Source organism: Panonychus citri, unplaced genomic scaffold (assembly GCF_014898815.1).
Source record: "Panonychus citri isolate SS breed McGregor unplaced genomic scaffold, ASM1489881v1 Contig00001, whole genome shotgun sequence".
Lineage (NCBI taxonomy): Eukaryota > Metazoa > Arthropoda > Arachnida > Trombidiformes > Tetranychidae > Panonychus > Panonychus citri.
The window spans coordinates 2,130,875-2,154,533 of NW_026515406.1; the positions used below are offsets into that span (position 1 = coordinate 2,130,875).

At 29.3% G+C, this 23,659-nt stretch overlaps 2 protein-coding genes across 2 annotated transcripts in view; both read right to left on the bottom strand.

Annotated features, from left to right (window-relative positions):
• LOC128397432 (dopamine D2-like receptor) overlaps positions 1–23,659 on the bottom strand; it is a 106,822-nt gene that overhangs the window by 61,757 nt on the left and 21,406 nt on the right. The gene's annotated exons all lie outside the window — the stretch shown is intronic.
• Positions 21,038–22,705, bottom strand: LOC128397469 (probable serine/threonine-protein kinase DDB_G0278845). Its single transcript, XM_053358202.1, has one exon. The coding sequence runs from the start codon at positions 22,688–22,690 to the stop codon at positions 21,392–21,394; it is 1,299 nt and encodes a 432-aa protein (XP_053214177.1). The 5' UTR covers positions 22,691–22,705; the 3' UTR covers positions 21,038–21,391.

Consider the following 23,659-nt stretch of genomic DNA (forward strand, 5'->3'; position numbering starts at 1 on the left):
ATAATATGCATACTAATTCCGTAACTCTTCATCTCTATATCCATATATGGAATAGTGACTCTGTAAACTTGAATTCGAGAAGTCAAGACTACTTTTGAGTTATTTACAGATTTTTGCTGGATCTCTAAAGCGGAAAGTTGCATTATAATCGTCGAGCAAAAGCTTGAAAGCATAAATGTCTATTTTTTTATCCGGAAATTTGTTGAAAAATTCAACGAATAAAACCCATTGCTTTTTAGCTTTTTCCAAATATTTCAATGCTTTACAAACATTCATCTGTGCGGTCGAATAATACATGTGATAGAGTTTGTACAAACAATAAAACTCTAATGATGAATAAAGTTCAGCAACCTGTTTTCGCTTGTTTTTTATCGTCAAAGGAGAGGGTTTTTTCTCTAATAGTTGGAACTTATGTTTACGTGCGCGAGCCATTAACATATACTTCCGCAAGGTTGAATGCATCTACAGAAAGATGAAATGTTCATAAAATGTTAATATATATTGGCTTAATTATGCTAACGATTTGAGAGAAAAAAATTAATTTTCAACAAATTAATTGGTAAAGTTTATGATAATGGGAAGGAGAATTTTGGAATGTTATTATATGTTTTTCTGACTAATTAAATTACGCTGAATCTGCGTATATACATATCATGAGTGACAGATCAATAGTTATCAAGTTATCACTGATTTTTATGTATTTAGGCGGGAATGAGGTAAATTCATGTTCTACGTTGATTGAAGTTAAACTATCAACTTTTGTTGAATCAAAAGTGATTGGGTAGATTGAGAAGGTTAAATAACGTCGGTCTATTGTTTTAAAATGTTAATATATATTGGCTTAATTATGCTAACGATTTGAGAGAAAAAAATTAATTTTCAACAAATTAATTGGTAAAGTTTATGATAATGGGAAGGAGAATTTTGGAATGTTATTATGTTTTTCTGACTAATTAAATTACGCTGAATCTGCCAATATACATATCATGAGTGACAGATCAATAGTTATCAAGTTATCACTGATTTTATGTATTTAGGCGGGAATGAGGTAAATTCATGTTCTACGTTGATTGAAGTTAAACTATCAACTTTTGTTGAATCAAAAGTGATTGGGTAGATTGAGAAGGTTAAATAACGTCGGTCTATTGTTTTAAAATGTTAATATATATTGGCTTAATTATGCTAACGATTTGAGAGAAAAAATTAATTTTCAACAAATTAATTGGTAAAGTTTATGATAATGGGAAGGAGAATTTTGAATGTTATTATATGTTTTCTGACTAATTAAATTACGCTGAATCTGCCAATATACATATCATGAGTGACAGATCAATAGTTATCAAGTTATCACTGATTTTTATGTATTTAGGGGAATGAGGTAAATTCATGTTCTACGTTGATTGAAGTTAAACTATCAACTTTTGTTGAATCAAAAGTGATTGGGTAGATTGAGAAGGTTAAATAACGTCGGTCTATTGTTTTAAAATGTTAATATATATTGGCTTAATTATGCTAACGATTTGAGAGAAAAAAATTAATTTTCAACAAATTAATTGGTAAAGTTTATGATAATGGGAAGGAGAATTTTGGAATGTTATTATATGTTTTTCTGACTAATTAAATTACGCTGAATCTGCCAATATACATATCATGAGTGACAGATCAATAGTTATCAAGTTATCACTGATTTTTATGTATTTAGGCGGGAATGAGGTAAATTCATGTTCTACGTTGATTAGTTAAACTATCAACTTTTGTTGAATCAAAAGTGATTGGGTAGATTGAGAAGGTTAAATAACGTCGGTCTATTGTTTTAAAATGTTAATATATATTGGCTTAATTATGCTAACGATTTGAGAGAAAAAAATTAATTTTCAACAAATTAATTGGTAAAGTTTATGATAAGGAAGGAGAATTTTGGAATGTTATTATGTTTTTCTGACTAATTAAATTACGCTGAATCTGCATATACATATCATGAGTGACAGATCAATAGTTATCAAGTTATCACTGATTTTTATGTATTTAGGCGGGAATGAGGTAAATTCATGTTCTACGTTGATTGAAGTTAAACTATCAACTTTTGTTGAATCAAAAGTGATTGGGTAGATTGAGAAGGTTAAATAACGTCGGTCTATTGTTTTAAAATGTTAATATATATTGGCTTAATTATGCTAACGATTTGAGAGAAAAAAATTAATTTTCAACAAATTAATTGGTAAAGTTTATGATAGGAAGGAGAAGGGAATGTTATTATATCTGACTAATTAAATTGAATCTGCCAATATACATATACATGAGTGACAGATCAATAGTTATCAAGTTATCACTGATTTTTATGTATTTAGGCGGAATGAGGTAAATTCATGTTCTACGTTGATTGAAGTTAAACTATCAACTTTTGTTGAATCAAAAGTGATTGGGTAGATTGAGAAGGTTAAATAACGTCGGTCTATTGTTTTAAAATGTTAATATATATTGGCTTAATTATGCTAACGATTTGAGAGAAAAATTAATTTTCAACAAATTAATTGGTAAAGTTTATGATAATGGAAGGAGAATTTTGGAATGTTATTATATGTTTTTCTGACTAATTAAATTACGCTGAATCTGCCAATATACATATCATGAGTGACAGATCAATAGTTATCAAGTTATCACTGATTTTATGTATTTAGGCGGGAATGAGGTAAATTCATGTTCTACGTTGATTGAAGTTAAACTATCAACTTTGTTGAATCAAAAGTGATTGGGTAGATTGAGAAGGTTAAATAACGTCGGTCTATTGTTTTAAAATGTTAATATATATTGGCTTAATTATGCTAACGATTTGAGAGAAAAAATTAATTTTCAACAAATTAATTGGTAAAGTTTATGATAATGGAAGGAGAATTTTGGAATGTTATTATATGTTTTCTGACTAATTAAATTACGCTGAATCTGCCAATATACATATCATGAGTGACAGATCAATAGTTATCAAGTTATCACTGATTTTTATGTATTTAGCGGGAATGAGGTAAATTCATGTTCTACGTTGATTGAAGTTAAACTATCAACTTTTGTTGAATCAAAAGTGATTGGGTAGATTGAGAAGGTTAAATAACGTCGGTCTATTGTTTTAAAATGTTAATATATATTGGCTTAATTATGCTAACGATTTGAGAGAAAAAAATTAATTTTCAACAAATTAATTGGTAAAGTTTATGATAATGGGAAGGAGAATTTTGGAATGTTATTATATGTTTTCTGACTAATTAAATTACGCTGAATCTGCGTATATACATATCATGAGTGACAGATCAATAGTTATCAAGTTATCACTGATTTTTATGTATTTAGGCGGGAATGAGGTAAATTCATGTTCTACGTTGATTGAAGTTAAACTATCAACTTTGTTGAATCAAAAGTGATTGGGTAGATTGAGAAGGTTAAATAACGTCGGTCTATTGTTTTAAAATGTTAATATATATTGGCTTAATTATGCTAACGATTTGAGAGAAAAATTAATTTTCAACAAATTAATTGGTAAAGTTTATGATAATGGGAAGGAGAATTTTGGAATGTTATTATATGTTTTCTGACTAATTAAATTACGCTGAATCTGCTATACATATCATGAGTGACAGATCAATAGTTATCAAGTTATCACTGATTTTATGTATTTAGGCGGGAATGAGGTAAATTCATGTTCTACGTTGATTGAAGTTAAACTATCAACTTTTGTTGAATCAAAAGTGATTGGGTAGATTGAGAAGGTTAAATAACGTCGGTCTATTGTTTTAAAATGTTAATATATATTGGCTTAATTATGCTAACGATTTGAGAGAAAAAAATTAATTTTCAACAAATTAATTGGTAAAGTTTATGATAATGGGAAGGAGAATTTTGGAATGTTATTATATGTTTTCTGACTAACTAAATTACGCTGAATCTGCGTATACATATCATGAGTGACAGATCAATAGTTATCAAGTTATCACTGATTTTTATGTATTTAGGCGGGAATGAGGTAAATTCATGTTCTACGTTGATTGAAGTTAAACTATCAACTTTGTTGAATCAAAAGTGATTGGGTAGATTGAGAAGGTTAAATAACGTCGGTCTATTGTTTTAAAATGTTAATATATATTGGCTTAATTATGCTAACGATTTGAGAGAAAAATTAATTTTCAACAAATTAATTGGTAAAGTTTATGATAATGGAAGGAGAATTTTGGAATGTTATTATATGTTTTCTGACTAATTAAATTACGCTGAATCTGCCAATATACATATCATGAGTGACAGATCAATAGTTATCGTTATCACTGATTTTTATGTATTTAGGCGGAATGAGGTAAATTCATGTTCTACGTTGATTGAAGTTAAACTATCAACTTTTGTTGAATCAAAAGTGATTGGGTAGATTGAGAAGGTTAAATAACGTCGGTCTATTGTTTTAAAATGTTAATATATATTGGCTTAATTATGCTAACGATTTGAGAGAAAAAAATTAATTTTCAACAAATTAATTGGTAAAGTTTATGATAATGGGAAGGAGAATTTTGGAATGTTATTATATGTTTTTCTGACTAATTAAATTACGCTGAATCTGCGTATATACATATCATGAGTGACAGATCAATAGTTATCAAGTTATCACTGATTTTTATGTATTTAGGCGGGAATGAGGTAAATTCATGTTCTACGTTGATTGAAGTTAAACTATCAACTTTTGTTGAATCAAAAGTGATTGGGTAGATTGAGAAGGTTAAATAACGTCGGTCTATTGTTTTAAAATGTTAATATATGGCTTAATTATGCTAACGATTTGAGAGAAAAATTAATTTTCAACAATTAATTGGTAAAGTTTATGATAATGGGAAGGAGAATTTGGAATGTTATATTTTTCTGACTAATTAAATTACGCTGAATCTGCCAATATACATATCATGAGTGACAGATCAATAGTTATCAAGTTATCACTGATTTTATAGGCGGGAATGAGGTAAATTCATTCTACGTTGATTGAAGTTAAACTATCAACTTTTGTTGAATCAAAAGTGATTGGGTAGATTGAAGGTTAAATAACGTCGGTCTATTGTTTTAAAATGTTAATATATATTGGCTTAATTATGCTAACGATTTGAGAGAAAAAATTAATTTTCAACAAATTAATTGGTAAAGTTTATGATAATGGGAAGGAGAATTTTGGAATGTTATTATATGTTTTCTGACTAATTAAATTACGCTGAATCTGCCAATATACATCATCAGTGACAGATCAATAGTTATCAAGTTATCACTGATTTTATGTATTTAGGCGGAATGAGGTAAATTCATGTTCTACGTTGATTGAAGTTAAACTATCAACTTTGTTGAATCAAAAGATTGGGTAGATTGAGAAGGTTAAATAACGTCGGTCTATTGTTTTAAAATGTTAATATATATTGGCTTAATTATGCTAACGATTTGAGAAAAAATTAATTTTCAACAAATTAATTGGTAAAGTTTATGATAATGGAAGGAGAATTTGGAATGTTATTATATGTTTTCTGACTAATTAAATTACGCTGAATCTGCCAATATACATATCATGAGTGACAGATCAATAGTTATCAAGTTATCACTGATTTTATGTATTTAGGCGGGAATGAGGTAAATTCATGTTCTACGTTGATTGAAGTTAAACTATCAACTTTTGTTGAATCAAAAGTGATTGGGTAGATTGAGAATTAAATAACGTCGGTCTATTGTTTTAAAATGTTAATATATATTGGCTTAATTATGCTAACGATTTGAGAGAAAAATTTTCAACAAATTAATTGGTAAAGTTTATGATAATGGGAAGGAGAATTTTGGAATGTTATTATATGTTTTCTGACTAATTAAATTACGCTGAATCGTATATACATATCATGAGTGACAGATCAATAGTTATCAAGTTATCACTGATTTTATGTATTTAGGCGGGAATGAGGTAAATTCATGTTCTACGTTGATTGAAGTTAAACTATCAACTTTTGTTGAATCAAAAGTGATTGGGTAGATTGAGAAGGTTAAATAACGTCGGTCTATTGTTTTAAAATGTTAATATATATTGGCTTAATTATGCTAACGATTTGAGAGAAAAATTAATTTTCAACAAATTAATTGGTAAAGTTTATGATAATGGGGAGAATTTTGGAATGTTATTATATGTTTTCTGACTAATTAAATTACGCTGAATCTGCGTATATACATATCATGAGTGACAGATCAATAGTTATCAAGTTATCACTGATTTTTATGTATTTAGGCGGGAATGAGGTAAATTCATGTTCTACGTTGATTGAAGTTAAACTATCAACTTTTGTTGAATCAAAAGTGATTGGGTAGATTGAGAAGGTTAAATAACGTCGGTCTATTGTTTTAAAATGTTAATATATATTGGCTTAATTATGCTAACGATTTGAGAGAAAAAAATTAATTTTCAACAAATTAATTGGTAAAGTTTATGATAATGGGAAGGAGAATTTTGGAATGTTATTATATGTTTTTCTGACTAATTAAATTACGCTGAATCTGCCAATATACATATCATGAGTGACAGATCAATAGTTATCAAGTTATCACTGATTTTATGTATTTAGGCGGGAATGAGGTAAATTCATGTTCTACGTTGATTGAAGTTAAACTATCAACTTTTGTTGAATCAAAAGTGATTGGGTAGATTCATTGGCTTAAATATATGCTAACGATTTGAGAGAAAAAATTAATTTTCAACAAATTAATTGGTAAAGTTTATGATAATGGGAAGGAGAATTTTTGGATATTTTTTTTCATATTTTCATATCAATTTTCAGCAGACTGTTTGATTATTGTAGTTTACATATATGAAGATCACGTCGAAAACAAAAGTGAATAACTGAGAGTCCAATTCGATTTCAGATAGCTCGTAGCGTTCAGTATACAATAGATTAGCTTGCAGATAGCTTAAAACATTTTCCATGATCCAATAACCACTGTCGTTAATAAAAAACACAACATTTCCATGGTCAGTATCGCAAGTTTGCTTAACTTTACAGTACGAATATTTCATTGCCAAAATACCGTTATCATCTACACCTAGATATTCCAAAATTTCTCGCTCACTGCAGATCAAATTCCACATTTCGTAAAATAGTTTCAATAATGAATATTCCTATGAAAAACAGAATATATTAGCTAACTATCGTGTGCATTAGTTGAGAATAGATAAAGATTGCTATCATGATATACTATAAATTGTTATATATAAACATAAGAAGTTGATGAATCTTTCATCATTTAAATTGCTGATTTTACTTTCTCAGTTTCTATTTCATCGTAAAATTAGAATTAAAGTACTTTAGCGAAAGGTTCACACTACTATTCAAAAACTAAGAGAACCGTATAATATTATTATATTTTCCATGAACTTGTAAACTTCAATGTCGAACTCAATTGGATCTTCGAGGTATTGTATAGACAATGTAATTGTCTGGTCAATATAGTATTTGATATTTTGTAGATTCCAATAGATAATATTATTGTTAATGAAAACGACTTCATGAAAATTTGCTTCACTGGTAACAGCAGGGCGTTGGTGTGTATAAAAGTAGGTGAAAACTTTAGTATCTCCAACACCAAGTGCCATCATAAAGCGGCTATCATTAAGGATTTCTTCCCATTTTTTCAGAATATAACACAACTCGGATAACTCCTGTGATAATTTAAGCAAAATATTCAAAATCAGAATCGATATAGAACTTATCGTTCTTGTTGAAAAAAAGATAATTTACATCAAAATTTTGCATGTTATTCGTTACAACACTTTACATGATAAGCTCTTTCATCTCTTTCTATCTCTCTCTCTCTTTTCTTTCTCTCATCTCTCTTTATTTCTCTCATCTCTCTTTCTTTCTCTCATCTCTTTCTTTCTCTCATCTCTCTCTTTTCCTCATCTCTCTCTTTTTCTCATCTCTTTCTTTCTCTCATCTCTTTCTTTCTCTCATCTCTCTCTTTTTCTCATCTCTTTCTTTTTCTCATCTCTTTATTTCTCTCATCTCTTTATTTCTCTCATCTCATTCTTTCTCTCATCTCTCTTTATTTCTCTCATCTCTCTTTCTCTCATCTCTTTCTTTCTCTCATCTCTCTTTATTTCTCTCATCTCTTTCTTTCTCTCATCTCTTTCTTTCTCTCATCTCTTTATTTCTCTCATCTCTTTCTTTCTCTCATCTCTCTTTATTTCTCTCATCTCTCTTTCTCTCATCTCTTTCTTTCTCTCATCTCTTTCTTTCTCTCATCTTTCTTCTCTCTCATCTCTTTATTTCTCATCTCTCTTTCTCTCTTCCTTTCTCTCATCTTCTTTCTCTCTCATCTCTTTCTTTCTCTCATCTCTTTCTTTCTCATCTCTTTTATTTCATCTCTTTCTCTCATCTCTTTCTTTCTCTCTCATCTCTTTCTTTCTCTCATCTCTTTCTTTCTCTCATCTCTTTCTTTCTCTCATCTCTCTTTCTTTCTCTCATCTCTCTTTCTCTCATCTCTTCTTTCTCTCATCTCTTTCTTTCTCTCATCTCTTTCTTTCTCTCATCTCTTTCTTTCTCTCATCTCTCTTTATTTCTCTCATCTCTCTTTCTCTCATCTCTCTTTCATTCCCCTTCTCTCATCTCTCTTTCTCTCATCTCTCTATTCTCTCATCTCCTTTCTCATCTCTCTCTCCTCATCTCTTTCTTTCTCTCATCTCTTCTTCTCTCATCTTTTTCCTCTCATCTCTTTCTTTCTCTCATCTCTTTCTTTCTCTCATCTCTTTCTTTCTCTCATCTCTTTGTTTCTCTCATCTCTCTTTCTTTCTCTCATCTCTTTGTTTCTCTCATCTCTTTCTTTCTCTCACCTCTCTCACTTTCATTCATCTCTTTTTTTCTCTCTCTCTATTAGTCTCTTTTTCTCCACATCTAATTGCGAGTAAGTGAAAAAAACTCAACATCAACACAGGAAAATAATGAGAAAAAAAGAGAAAGTTTCACTTTTGTTTTTTGTTTTTTTCTGTCTTTTGCATCTACTTGATTCTTTTCTGTATGAGATCGCGGCAATTTTCTGGTGTCTAGTCTTTCACTTGTTGTTATATATTCAGAAACATGAACAGAACTCAAGTCCCATGAAGAAAAAGAAAAAATCTGATTATTTCTTTTGTTGTTTTTTTCTTGTCACTCATCTTTCTATCATTTTCTAATTATGTACCTTCATTACCAGAAAGAGAAAAGAGAAAGAATTAGATAAACAACTAAGTAATGGCCAAAATTTTTTCAAGCTTACATTTGCCTTGATTGATAGAAAACTTTAGATGCTTGATTAACAAATTTAGTATAATTAGAGAGGTTAGATAATAAGCTTTAACATGGTACATAAATAATCAATTTATGATGATCAGTTTAATTACAATTAAATTATATCTAAAGTGAAAGAATTTTTGTTTTTCGATCTTTTTATTCGGAGGTCATTTTTTCGATGAATATTGAACTTTCGAAGATTAAAATTAAAACAAAATATTCTTTGGATTTTTGATCTACTATTGAATAAATTTGAACAATTAAAACGATCAAATTTCAAATTCAAATTTTATTCAAATTAAATTAATATTCAATTGATTTGAATTCAACTTGATTTGAGCTCAAAATCAAAGAATCGGGAATCAACTAATCGAGCTTGGTAAAACAACCTTTAAGTCTAAACTCGGAATCGGGCTGATCTCAGGATTATTTGATTACTGATTTTAATTACGGTTGGTGAATACGGGCCTTAATCAAAAAATCATTTACCATAAAGACCCGATTCACCATTGAAGAGACATTGTCTATGGAGATTTTTACATGAAAATTGATTCTAAATCAAGAACTTCAAGAAAATCAGGTCTTTATGGTAAATGATTTTTTGGTTAAATGATCATTTTATAATGATTAGTTTAATCAGAATTAAATTATATTCAAATATGGAATTTTTGTTTTCGGTCTTTTTTATCGGGAGGTCATTTTTTTCCGAAGAATATCATGATGAATTAATGAATAATGAAATGCTAACAATAAATAGATGCAAATGATTAGCAAATTGTAAGATGAATAACTAAAGAATTAAAGGTTCATGATATCGATCATTATTTGTACAAATTAGCTAGAAAATTTCAAATTTTAAGAATCTGAGCAAATATTGAATAAATTTGTACAATTGAAACGATCGATTTATTTATCAAAAATCTGGAGTTTTCTAACAATCAAGCGAAATATAGCTCCAAAGAATATTGGATATTACTTAGTTGTTTAACTAATATTCAATTATTGTAATGACATTGCGAATTAAATTCGCTAGTTTCAAATCACAGCAATTCAACTCATCTCATGTTAATATAATCATCACGAAACTGAAAGGTTATAAAAAACAAATGACTTATTGTTTATAACTGAGAGTCTAGTAATTATAATCAATATGATGCTGTGAGTAACTGATTACTATTTAAATTATTAGTAAAGATTAACTTTTAGCTTCTTATTAACAATGAGATTGATCAATTGTACATCGTTGATTTGATTGTTCAACCTTCAAGTTATTTGTAGTAATTTAAATCATCAGGACTAATTTTTATCCATTTTCTGATTATAATTTAAAACATCATCATCTTGATTGTAAAGGTTTAGACTGATAAACAAAAAACAGTTCAATTAAAAGTCATTAATGATTAAGTAAATGACCAACAGCAATTAAGTTGATAAACAGTTAAATTGTTAACTGTTGCTTAACTGTTTGCTTTGTTGATTGTCATGATTATCTTGACGGATTCAATTGTTGCCTGTTTGTGACAATTTAGTTGATAATTATTATTATTATGGTAACTAAAATAATGATGACAAATGATTAAGGATATGATTAAAAAATCTGTTCAGTCCACAATTAATTAACATGATTATTTTGTTTTCTTAATCTTGATCATGAGATTAACAGTTTAGGATTAATATCTGAACAAAAAAAAGTTTAATCATCTTTTTGATTTCCTTCAAAAGCCACAGAAATCCTCATCATCTTAATCACTTTAATCAAATTTAAACATCATCACTGAAACTGGCAGAAGGATTTATCATAAAATTTGATCACCTTCGCCTTTTCCGTTTCTCAATCAATTGATTGAGTGACTTGATTGACTGATGAATTGCTGTTGAATTTTGTTTGTTACCAGGAAAAAAAATTGTCAATTATTAATTGTAATTGTCTGGATAAGACGAAATCAGGATGATAATAATTTAAAAAAAGAGTTGTCATAATATGAAAATTGTTGATTGTGATCAGCTTTTTCTTATTCTTATCCTTGAAACAGAAATTTATCAATAACTGTTTGTTATTTTTTGCTCAAATAATGTTATACCTTGATAATCATCACCATAATCAAGTTAATTGTAAGCTACTTGTTGGTTAGTAAAGCTAAACTTGACCAGAATTATATTATAAATAGAGGTTAATGATAGCATCACAATTGAAGGGCATTTCCATTAACTAAATTTTTGTAACCAATATGATCAATCTGAGTTATGATGAGGTTTATATTAAAATATTATCTAATCATCACTACAAATAGACTACTTGTTAGTTAAATGAAAAGCTCAGTGAAAGCTACGGCAAAAAGTTAATGGAAAAGGTGAAGCTCGGTTATTTTTCACAATCAGTTGACATTTAACCAACATTCACCGAGTTAATTACCTTTTCCAGTTAATGGAAAAACCCTTTAATTTGACTCGGTGCATAGGTTAGATAAATAAATTCAAACTGAATAACTAATTGATTCATCATCTTCATTAATTAAGTAAATATCTATAGCAAAATAAACTTACAATGGTTATTGTTGACATTTTTCTCGAACCAAAAATTTGCGATTGGAATTAAACCTTAAAGAAGATGCAATGAAAAATTAGCTCTGTACTAATAAACATATAAGAAAACTTACAGAATTAATTGTTGACAATTTATTCAAATTTTTAACTTGAACTTGAGTTCGGGATATTCACCACCTTAACAATTTCAAATCAATGACAATTAAGTTAATTAATATATTGTTACATCTAAAAATAAATGAAATGATGAAAAACTTACAATAGGTAAAAAGCACAAACTATTATCAGAGCCGTTGATTCCTTGCGGAAGATTAATTCTGATTATCAACTATACGTTATTATTTTAAAACACAATTTAAATTTTAACGTGATCGATTTACCGAAAAAATTGCAATTGAATCAAATTAGGGATTGTGAAGACAATTTTGACATCAAAAAAAGAAGAATATTAAATTTACTAATTGCAATCAATTAATTAACCTTATCCCTTAAAAGCTTAATTTTAATTTACAATTTTTCATTTACAACATTCAAATATCCTAACACAAATTTATGTTGACCCAAAGCCATTTTAATGTTTATAAACATATATTTCAAGTCAAATTAGACCAAGAAATCAACTAAATGTAGAAATTACCTGAGAAGAAAGAGAGAGAGAAGCAGGTAGAGAGAGAGAGAGAAAAAGAGAAAAAGAGAAAAAGAGAAAGAGAGAGATGAGAGAAATAGAGAAATAAAGAGAAAGAGAAAAAAAAGTAAAGAAAAAGAAAAGTTTCAAGAACATTACGAATCTTATCTAATGTAACATCAATTTCGATCCTTTCGATGTTAATTTTTCATTCTCATCTTCTTCTCCTTCATCACCATCAGTGTAAATTAGATCAAAACCATTTACAACCGAATTTAGTTGATCATTTGAAAGATTAATTTGTGGTAACGGTTAAGTATCACCTCAGATCGTGTTGAAAACGTAACTTATATTTTGTTAAAGGTTCACAGTTAAAACGCCAAGAATCAAGAAAAAACAATAATCGATTACCTGGAAAATGTTACCTGTTTTTAGCTCATTTCAACATTTTTTCTGGGTGGCATAAGTTCATTTCTGTAGTGTTTACAGTTGACTAACTAAATGATAAACTGATTGTCCAATAGTAACATTTAGTAAACAATACAAAACAATCAACATCATCAGTCATCTACTTTGCTTCTCATTATTATTGTTTCTCAATTTTCTTTCACCAACTATCAGTTTGATTCTCTTTTTTTCCTTTTCCTTTTCCATCTTTTCCATCTTTTCTATTATTTTATTTATTGTGTTTTATTTCAATTTTCAATCAACTGATTGTTGTCTACCAAGTGATCCTTTTTAATTGTTATTCTAATCAACGGTGATTCAATTTTCACCATAAGAAAAACACGCGTCTTGTTTTTCTCATTATTTTCTATGTGTTAACAGGCTTTTCATTCAATCAGACATCATTTGTTTACTTTTTCTCATGAGTAATTAATTGTTTACTATTTAATTAGTGTTTAATATCAAATTATTACGTAGAAACAAATGTCACACAATCAAATGGGGATTTGGATGTTAAACTATTTTTCAATGTAAAGGATAGTCAAGAAACTGCTAAAAAACTGATTGTCCTTTTCATTGTTTACTATTATTTCGTTAAAGTATTTGGACCCAAATGGATGACCCTAAGGCAACCCTTTAACCTTTATCCACATCTATTGGTTTACAATGGTTACCAGTTTGGTGTACATGGTGTTGGCCTTTTGTCGGCTCTTGGACAACCAATTTTGGGACAATTTGCTGGTCCTGTGAGCCGATTGACACTTCAACCAAGGAAATCAAACGGCTCTTTTCCGTTTACGTGGTTTACATTTTTTTCTGGGCCAAAATAATGGAATGTCTTGAGACCGTCATGTACATTTTGATGAAAAAACGCCGATACATTCAACTTATCGAGATTTTTAGGACGTTTGCCAATGTTGGTCTTGTCTATCTGGGTCTTAAAAACTATCCTGGTACCTTGACCGTTTTCTACCCTCTTTGTGACCTGATTGCGGGTGTATTCATATTCGGTCACAATACCCTATTATCTGCGAATGTTGATCTCAAGCCCCGTCAATGGTGGGGAAAATTCATCTTCACCCTTAGACTGATTGAGTTTACTGCTCTCTTTTTCCATGGTCTCTATTTCCTAATCATGTATTCATCGTCATCATCTACTTTATTTCATTCATCGTCAATCAACCATCATCATCAACACCAACAACAATCATGATTAATTTTTTTACCTTTATCATCATTAATCTCATCATCTAATTGTACGGTACACAGGTTACTTTCTTTACATGAATGTCTCTTTTCAATTCTAAACAAAGTCATCATAATTTGCTACTATTTAAATTTAATTCAACATCGTTTAACCAAAAGTTGATAAATAGCATAATTTTCATCACAAATAGTAGTCGACAGAGAATGAGAGAGAAAATCAAAGGTCTCAAAGGTATCATTTCTTTCCAAATTGTTGATTGATAGATTGATGATCAATTAGTTATAAGTGTGTATCAAGTTGACTTCATAATTTTGTTAGAAATATTTAAATTAATAATTGTTCCAGGCGTAGAAAAGATGATTGTTTAAACAATTAAAGAATATGTTTGTTTTCTTTTTAAGATGAATGATGATAGTGAAATTAATGATTAACCATTGATGGTAAATTTTAATTGATTGTCAACAAAGTCGATTATTTCGACGTATTTGTGTATCAATAACCATGGCATCCAATTCTTGAGCATCATAACCAATTAAACTTTTGAGATCGCAGACAAATTTGTAAACATAACGTTTACCATTAACTTGGGCAATCATATCATCATAATAATAACGTAAAGCTCGTGACAGTTTATCATAATTCATTGTGGGCTTGTTTTTCCGTTGTCCCCACAATTGAGCAACCATTTCGGGTTTGATAAATTTAAATTCACCTTCGATACCTTCCCAGCGGATATATTCACGATAATCGGCATCAGTTAACAGTTCTAGAAGAAATCTCCATAATTGGATTTGTCCATTGTTACCCGAACGATTACCCGGTGAGAATGGTTCAATCTTGTCCAATTCTATTGTTTTAATTGCTGTTGTTGTTGATTTAGATGAGCTACGTTTAACACCACCAATTAACTTTTCTCCTTTAATGAAAGACACGTTTTCATATTTGGTGTACGTATTGGTGTTGTATTTTGTATTGTAAATAATATCATCGTAATAATCATCATCACCATTATGTCCACCATCTTGTCCGCCAATACTTGATTGATTACTATTTGAATTGGTGTGATTGCCATTGTTATTATTAACATTAATAGAGTTGTTTAAAATATTTTCATTATTAGCTGATATTAAACGATCCTCATCATAATCATCGTCATCATCAACTGGTTTAATATATCAACTATGGTGACCGTCTTGGTTTCAGGTTCAATTTTAGTTTCAAATTAATTAAACTGGTTTGACTTCGGGCACCATCAATTAGATTACCTTGATCAATTATTGGCCTCCAAAACATAATTGTCTATCTTGAAGGAAGAATGCATAAGTACATAGATCAGGAAAATCGTTTCTAAGAACATTACAAATCTTATCTAATGTGACATCTATTTCAAACCCTTCAATTGTGGTTAATTTTTCAACCTCATCTTCTTCTCCTTCATCACCATCAGTGTAAATTAGATCAACTTCATTTACAACCGAATTTAGTTGATCATTTAAAAATTAATTTGTTGCAACGGTTAAGTATCACCTCCAATTTTGTTGGAAAATCTTGCCTCTCGTTTATCAGAAAAAGAGCTTCCATATTGCTTCAGTTAGAAATTCAATAGACTCAAAACAAAATTCAAAACAAAAAGTAAATTATAATCAATTCAGCTGAAACTGATTGTATCAATGAAAGATAAAAATTTTTATTTGAACTGTCAAAATGTAAAGAATCATTGAAACAATTGAACTTAAGTTAATACTCAACTTGATTTTCATATTTTTCATGTTGATTGTGTTGATTAACAATTTAAATCGAACCTAACTAAACTTCCCTGATGCAGGCAATTTATCTGATTGTATAAGCAATTAAAGAATTTATTTGTTTCTTTATGAGATGAATAAATGATGATAGTGAAATGATGGAATAATGATTAATCTTTGTGTTTAAATTTTAATTTTCTGTCAAAAAAGTCAATTATTTCGACTTATTTGTGTATCGATAACCATGAGAGTCGATTTTCACCATCATAACCAATAGAACTTTCAGATTGTACAAAAATTTTCATCTCTAAACTCTTTTTATTTCATCTTTGTTTTTCTTTGGTCTTCCGTTTTTTCTCGGTTGATGATCGTTGAGCGACTTATGATATTTCAGCTTCTGAATCCACTTGTACGTCTTGATTGATTTTAATTTCATAAGATCTCGTTGTTTTTTCAATCTTGAATATTTATTAATATATTTCAAATCCCAGTCATTATTAACTTCATTATCATATTCTGTACATCCATGCATGAATAAACCTTCGACATCTTCTGAACAGAAACCACAGTATCTACATGTAAACTAAAAAACAAAATAATTTGATTATCTGATGGTTACTAAGATTAGATTACATGTTGGTTATTTGAAAATCAAAGTAGAACTACAACAAAAAACAAATGGAAAGGCAAAGCTGGGTTAATTTTGAAATCAGCTGATAATTAACCAACCGACTGATATTTTAAATAAATTGTATTACTTGATAATCATCACCATAATCAAGTTAATTGTAAGCTACTTGTTGGTTAGTAAAGCTAAACTTGACCAGAATTATATTATAAATAGAGGTTAATGATAGCATCACAATTGAAGGCATTTCCATTAACTAAATTTTGTAATAATATGATCAATCTGAGTTATGATGAGGTTTATATTAAAATATTATCTAATCATCACTACAAATAGACTACTTGTTAGTTAAATGAAAAGCTCAGTGAAAGCTACGGCAAAAAGTTAATGGAAAAGGTGAAGCTCGGTTATTTTTCACAATCAGTTGACATTTAACCAACATTCACCGAGTTAATTACCTTTTCCAGTTAATGGAAAAACCCTTTAATTTGACTCGGTGCATAGGTTAGATATATAAATTCAAACTGAATAACTAATTGATTTATCATCTTCATCATAATTATATAACATATCGATATTAAAATCAACTTACAATTGCAATTTTTGACATTTTAATCAAATTTTTATCAGAGCTGTTGATTCCTTGCCGAAGATTAATTCACCTAATAAACTATACGTTATTATTTGACAACACAATTTAAATCGTAACACGATCAGTTTACATAAAGAATTGAATCAAATGAGGGATTGTGAAGACAATTTTGACAGCAAAAAAGAAGAATATTAAATTTACTAATTGCAATCAATTAATTAACCTTATCCCTTAAAAGCTTAATTTTAATTTACAATTTTTCATTTACAACATTCAAATATCCTAACACAAATTTATGTTGACCCAAAGCCATTTTAATGTTTATAAACATATATTTCAAGTCAAATTAGACCAAGAAATCAACTAAATGTAGAAATTACCTGAGAAGAAAGAGAGAGAGAAGCAGGTAGAGAGAGAGAGAGAAAAAGAGAAAAAGAGAAAGAGAGAGAGATGAGAAATAGAGAAATAAAGAGAAAGAGAAAAAAAGAAAAGAAAAGTTTCAAGAACATTACGAATCTTATCTAATGTAACATCAATTTCGATCCTTTCGATGTTAATTTTTCATTCTCATCTTCTTCTCCTTCATCACCATCAGTGTAAATTAGATCAAAACCATTTACAACCGAATTTAGTTGATCATTTGAAAGATTAATTTGTGGTAACGGTTAAGTATCACCTCAGATCGTGTTGAAAACGTAACTTATATTTTGTTAAAGGTTCACAGTTAAAACGCCAAGAATCAAGAAAAAACAATAATCGATTACCTGAAAATGTTACCTGTTTTAGCTCATTTCAACATTTTTCTGGGTGGCATAAGTTCATTTCTGTAGTGTTTACAGTTGACTAACTAAATGATAAACTGATTGTCCAATAGTAACATTTAGTAAACAATACAAAACAATCAACATCATCAGTCATCTACTTTGCTTCTCATTATTATTGTTTCTCAATTTTCTTTCACCAACTATCAGTTTGATTCTCTTTTTTTCCTTTTCCTTTTCCATCTTTTCCATCTTTTCTATTATTTTATTTATTGTGTTTTATTTCAATTTTTCAATCAACTGATTGTTGTCTACCAAGTGATCCTTTTTTAATTGTTATTCTAATCAACGGGTGATTCAATTTTCCACCATAAGAAAAACACGCGTCTTGTTTTTCTCATTATTTTCTCTATGTGTTAACAGGCTTTTCATTCAATCAGACATCATTTGTTTACTTTTTCTCATGAGTAATTAATTGTTTACTATTTAATTAGTGTTTAATATCAAATTATTACGTAGAAACAAATGTCACACAATCAAATGGGGATTTGGATGTTAAACTATTTTTCAATGTAAAGGATAGTCAAGAAACTGCTAAAAACTGATTGTCCTTTTCATTGTTTACTATTATTTCGTTAAAGTATTTGGACCCAATGGATGACCCTAAGGCAACCCTTTAACCTTTATCCACATCTATTGGTTTACAATGGTTACCAGTTTGGTGTACATGGTGTTGGCCTTTTGTCGGCTCTTTGGACAACCAATTTTGGGACAATTTGCTGGTCCTGTGAGCCGATTGACACTTCAACCAAGGAAATCAAACGGCTCTTTCCGTTTACGGTTTACATTTTTTCTGGGCCAAAATAATGGAATGTCTTGAGACCGTCATGTACATTTTGATGAAAAACGCCGATACATTCAACTTATCGAGATTTTAGGACGTTTGCCAATGTTGGTCTTGTCTATCTGGGTCTTAAAACTATCCTGGTACCTTGACTGTTTTCTACCCTCTTTGTGACCTGATTGGGGTGTATTCATATTCGGTCACAATACCTATTATCTGCGAATGTTGATCTCGTCAATGGTGGGAAAATTCATCTTCACCCTTAGACTGATTGAGTTTACTGCCTCTTTTTCCATGGTCTCTATTTCCTAATCATGTATTCATCGTCATCATCTACTTTATTTCATTCATCGTCAATCAACCATCATCATCAACACCAACAACAATCATGATTAATTTTTTTACCTTTATCATCATTAATCTCATCATCTAATTGTACGGTACACAGGTTACTTTCTTTACATGAATGTCTCTTTTCAATTCTAAACAAAGTCATCATAATTTACTACTATTTAAGGGCTTTTCTATTAACTAATTTTTTAAACCAATATGATTAATCTGAATTATGATGAGTTATTGAATTAAATTCAATTTGGATAATCCATCTCAATCTAATGATAATTAATACTGTTGATTAATTTTCTCTAGGCTTAATCAATCAATTAACCTTTTTTATTAATCAACTTTGATTCTTTTAAATAATTCACTTAAATTCATTCTGTTTTATTAACTTTTTTTCCTTGATTGTTATTTAATTCAATCTGATTTACATAACCAGTTTAATGGTAACAAACTTTCATTGTTGGTTAATAATAATTAATCATATTATGACTCGGGTGTTACAATTATGATTCAATTGATTATCATCGCCTGAATATTATTTTATGTCTAAATTGTTTCAATATTAGTTGATTGTTGATGATTTTTATTTTGATTGATTATCAATCCAAGTTAATCACTTTACCCTTTTGGATTAAGATAGATTTAAATTTATCATTTGTGTTAATTGTTGAGTTTTTATCATCATTTCTGGTGATTAACAAAAACCACCCAATCACAATTAACATGCTGTTAACTAATTGTCTTGATTGTATAGCTGTGAAGAATTTAAATGTTATCTTGATTGTAACAATTAAGAGAGGGAAAAGGTTGGTTAGAATTGGAAGTGAAAAGTTTGATGCTTAACCTTAATCAACTTGTTAATTGTCTTAAAACGATATGATTGTCTGTATACTTAAAGTAATTGTTCATCTTTAATTGTGATTAATTTTTTGTTTCTTCTTCTACCTTTACCTTTAATTATCATAATCAAATTAATTAGTAGATTAGTAGATGAAACTTTTTTTGTCTGTAAGTGATTAAGATTGCGCTTATAATTAATTGATTCCAATTCTGAACTTGAATTTGAGCTCGAGATATTTGAAATGTGAACAATTACAAAGCGAAACTCGATTGATTTAGTTAATCAACAACTCGATAAATTTACAATTCAATTGAAACTTAACTCGATCAGTTACCAGACAAAATTGCAATTAAATCAAATAAGGATAATTAACGTCAAACAATTTAAACATTACCTGAAAAATAAGGATATTAGTTAAATAATTGCAACCAAATATTTGATCTTATCCTTTAAAATCCTCATGTTTCAAAATTTAAAATGTTATTAATAAATTAATGTTGACCAAAGCCTTGCATTTATTTAATGTAAATTACGTAAATTTGAGAAATCAACAAAATGAGATTTCCTGAGATGTGAAGAAAAAGAGACTAATAGAGAGAGAGAGAGAGAGAGAGAGAAAGAGATGAGAGAAAAAGAGATGAGAGAAAAAGAGATGAGAGAAAGAGAGTTGATGATGTTGAGTATCTATTTGGGTGTAAATTTTTTTCGTTGTTAGTTGTTGCCTATTAATCTGAAATCTTCTTGAGAAATAAAATCAACTAATTAGCTGAACAATTAGCACAACGAAAATGACAAAGATTAATGCCAAAAGCGCATATCAAAAAGAGTCTACCTCGAGTTTATTCATTAACACCGATAATTATAATCAATTCAGTTGACACTGATCGTATATATGAAAGATGTGACCATTTAGTTGAACTGTTAAATGCCAAGAATAAGCTAAACAATTGTTATTTGCAATGATAACCGAGAGAATTGTTAACTTGACTTGTGTTCCGAAGGTGTATTAACATGATTGTGACAACAATCAAATGATTTTGTTTCTTGGAAACGAAAAAACTGTCACTTGTTGAATAATGAAATTAACCTAAGTTGATCAAACAGGTGAATTTGTTTTTGTTTTTCTTCATTTAATTGTAATTAAGACCATGTATTTTGACCCTTTATTTTTCACAATTAGAAAGTTGATTGTTGATGAATAGCATAATTTTCATCACAAATAGTAGTCGACAGAGAATGAGAGAGAAAATCAAAGGTCTCAAAGGTATCATTTCTTTCCAAATTGTTGATTGATTGATTGATGATCAATTAGTTATAAGTGTGTATCAAGTTGACTTCATAATTTTGTTAGAAATATTTAAATTAATAATTGTTCCAGGCGTAGAAAAGATGATTGTTTAAACAATTAAAGAATATGTTTGTTTTCTTTTTAAGATGAATGATGATAGTGAAATTAATGATTAACCATTGATGGTAAATTTTAATTGATTGTCAACAAAGTCGATTATTTCGACATTTGTGTATCAATAACCATGGCATCCAATTCTTGAGCATCATAACCAATTAAACTTTTGAGATCGCAGACAAATTTGTAAACATAACGTTTACCATTAACTTGGGCAATCATATCACCATCATAATAATAACGTAAAGCTCGTGACAGTTTATCATAATTCATTGTGGGCTTGTTTTTCCGTTGTCCCCACAATTGAGCAACCATTTCGGGTTTGATAAATTTAAATTCACCTTCGATACCTTCCCAGCGGATATATTCACGATAATCGGCATCAGTTAACAGTTCTAGAAGAAATCTCCATAATTGGATTTGTCCATTGTTACCCGAACGATTACCCGGTGAGAATGGTTCAATCTTGTCCAATTCTATTGTTTTAATTGCTGTTGTTGTTGATTTAGATGAGCTACGTTTAACACCACCAATTAACTTTTTCTCCTTTAATGAAAGACACGTTTTCATATTTGGTGTACGTATTGGTGTTGTATTTGGTGTATTGTAAATAATATCATCGTAATAATCATCATCACCATTATGTCCACCATCTTGTCCGCCAATACTTGATTGATTACTATTTGAATTGGTGTGATTGCCATTGTTATTATTAACATTAATAGAGTTGTTTAAAATATTTTCATTATTAGCTGATATTAAACGATCCTCATCATAATCATCGTCATCATCAACTGGTTTTAATATATCAACTATGGTGACCGTCTTGGTTTCAGGTTCAATTTTTAGTTTCAAATTAATTAAACTGGTTTGACTTCGGGCACCATCAATTAGATTACCTTGATCAATTATTGGCTCTCCAAAACATAATTGTCTATCTTGAAGGAAGAATGCATAAGTACATAGATCAGGAAAATCGTTTCTAAGAACATTACAAATCTTATCTAATGTGACATCTATTTCAAACCCTTCAATTGTGGTTAATTTTTCAACCTCATCTTCTTCTCCTTCATCACCATCAGTGTAAATTAGATCAAAATTATTTACAACCGAATTTAGTTGATCATTTGAAAGATTAACTTGTGGTAACAGTAAAGTCTCAACACAAATTGTGTTAAAATATCTTTCACTTTGGATAATGAAATAGTAGAATTTGCAATTTGAATAAAAATTGCTTCTTCTTTTTGTTGCTCTTTCTCTTTTTCCTTTATTTCTGGTCTCTTTCTTTCTCTCTCTTCCTTTTTCGTTTTCTTTCTCTTTCACTTTCTCTGACTGTCTTTCTTTCTCGTCTCTTTTTCTTTCGCGTCTCTTTTTCTGCCTCCTCTCTTTCTCTCTCATCTCTTTCTCTATCTCTCTCTCTGTCTCTGTCTTTCTCTTTATTTTTGAAATGCGCACTGTAAAAAAGCTTAACTGCGCATGCGTACATAAAAATGTTTGAGTCAGAATTTCTCATGAACGGCTACTCAGATTTTTTTCGTACTATTTTTCGCTACTGTAATAATTTCCGCTCTATTTTTTGGTACCTCAACATCTCATAGAATCCTTTTATCTTGAGCACAATCTTTACCCAAAATTTGAGCTTATCTTATTCAAGTTTGTAGATTAAATTTGGGAACAAGGAATGAGTGTAAATCAATCAATTGTTTTGTACTCTTTCAATCTCCTTCTCTGCCTCTTCACAACTATTATCATCATTGAAACATAAGGAATCCTCATGATGATATAAAAAGATAGATGATGATGAAAATATTGGATTGTAATTGGAAAAAAATATCATAATGAAAAATTATCACATGAAATTTATTCTCATCACGATGTAAGAAGATGAAATAAAAAAAGATGTATTAATATTTGGAGAGAAAAGTTCATTTCGTGATGATTATCGTGAAATTAGTTGTGAATAGATTAGAATTGATTAAGTCAATCAAATGGTTCGATATGATTATAAATTTTTAACCGCAAGTCTCAAAACATTGGAGTTTTCTGATTCATTTGGCAATGTAAATGATATATAATAAACATGATGACGATGAAGATAACAGAGTAAAGAAAGAAAGAAAAAGAAAAGAAAGTAACAGAACTGAATGGAGACTCTGAGGATGAAATAGAAAACTTCAATGTAATAGTAGAGGAGAGAGGAAACATTTCCAGAGAAAAAGGAAGATCCAATTTGAAATGTATTCTGATATTTTCTGGTGATAATAGGGAAGTGAAGGAGAGAAAGAAGTTGAGAAAATAATGATAATGATGAAACATCAGAATCAGATGATGATATAGTTGAAAAAAGGCAAAGAAGATGAAGAAAAG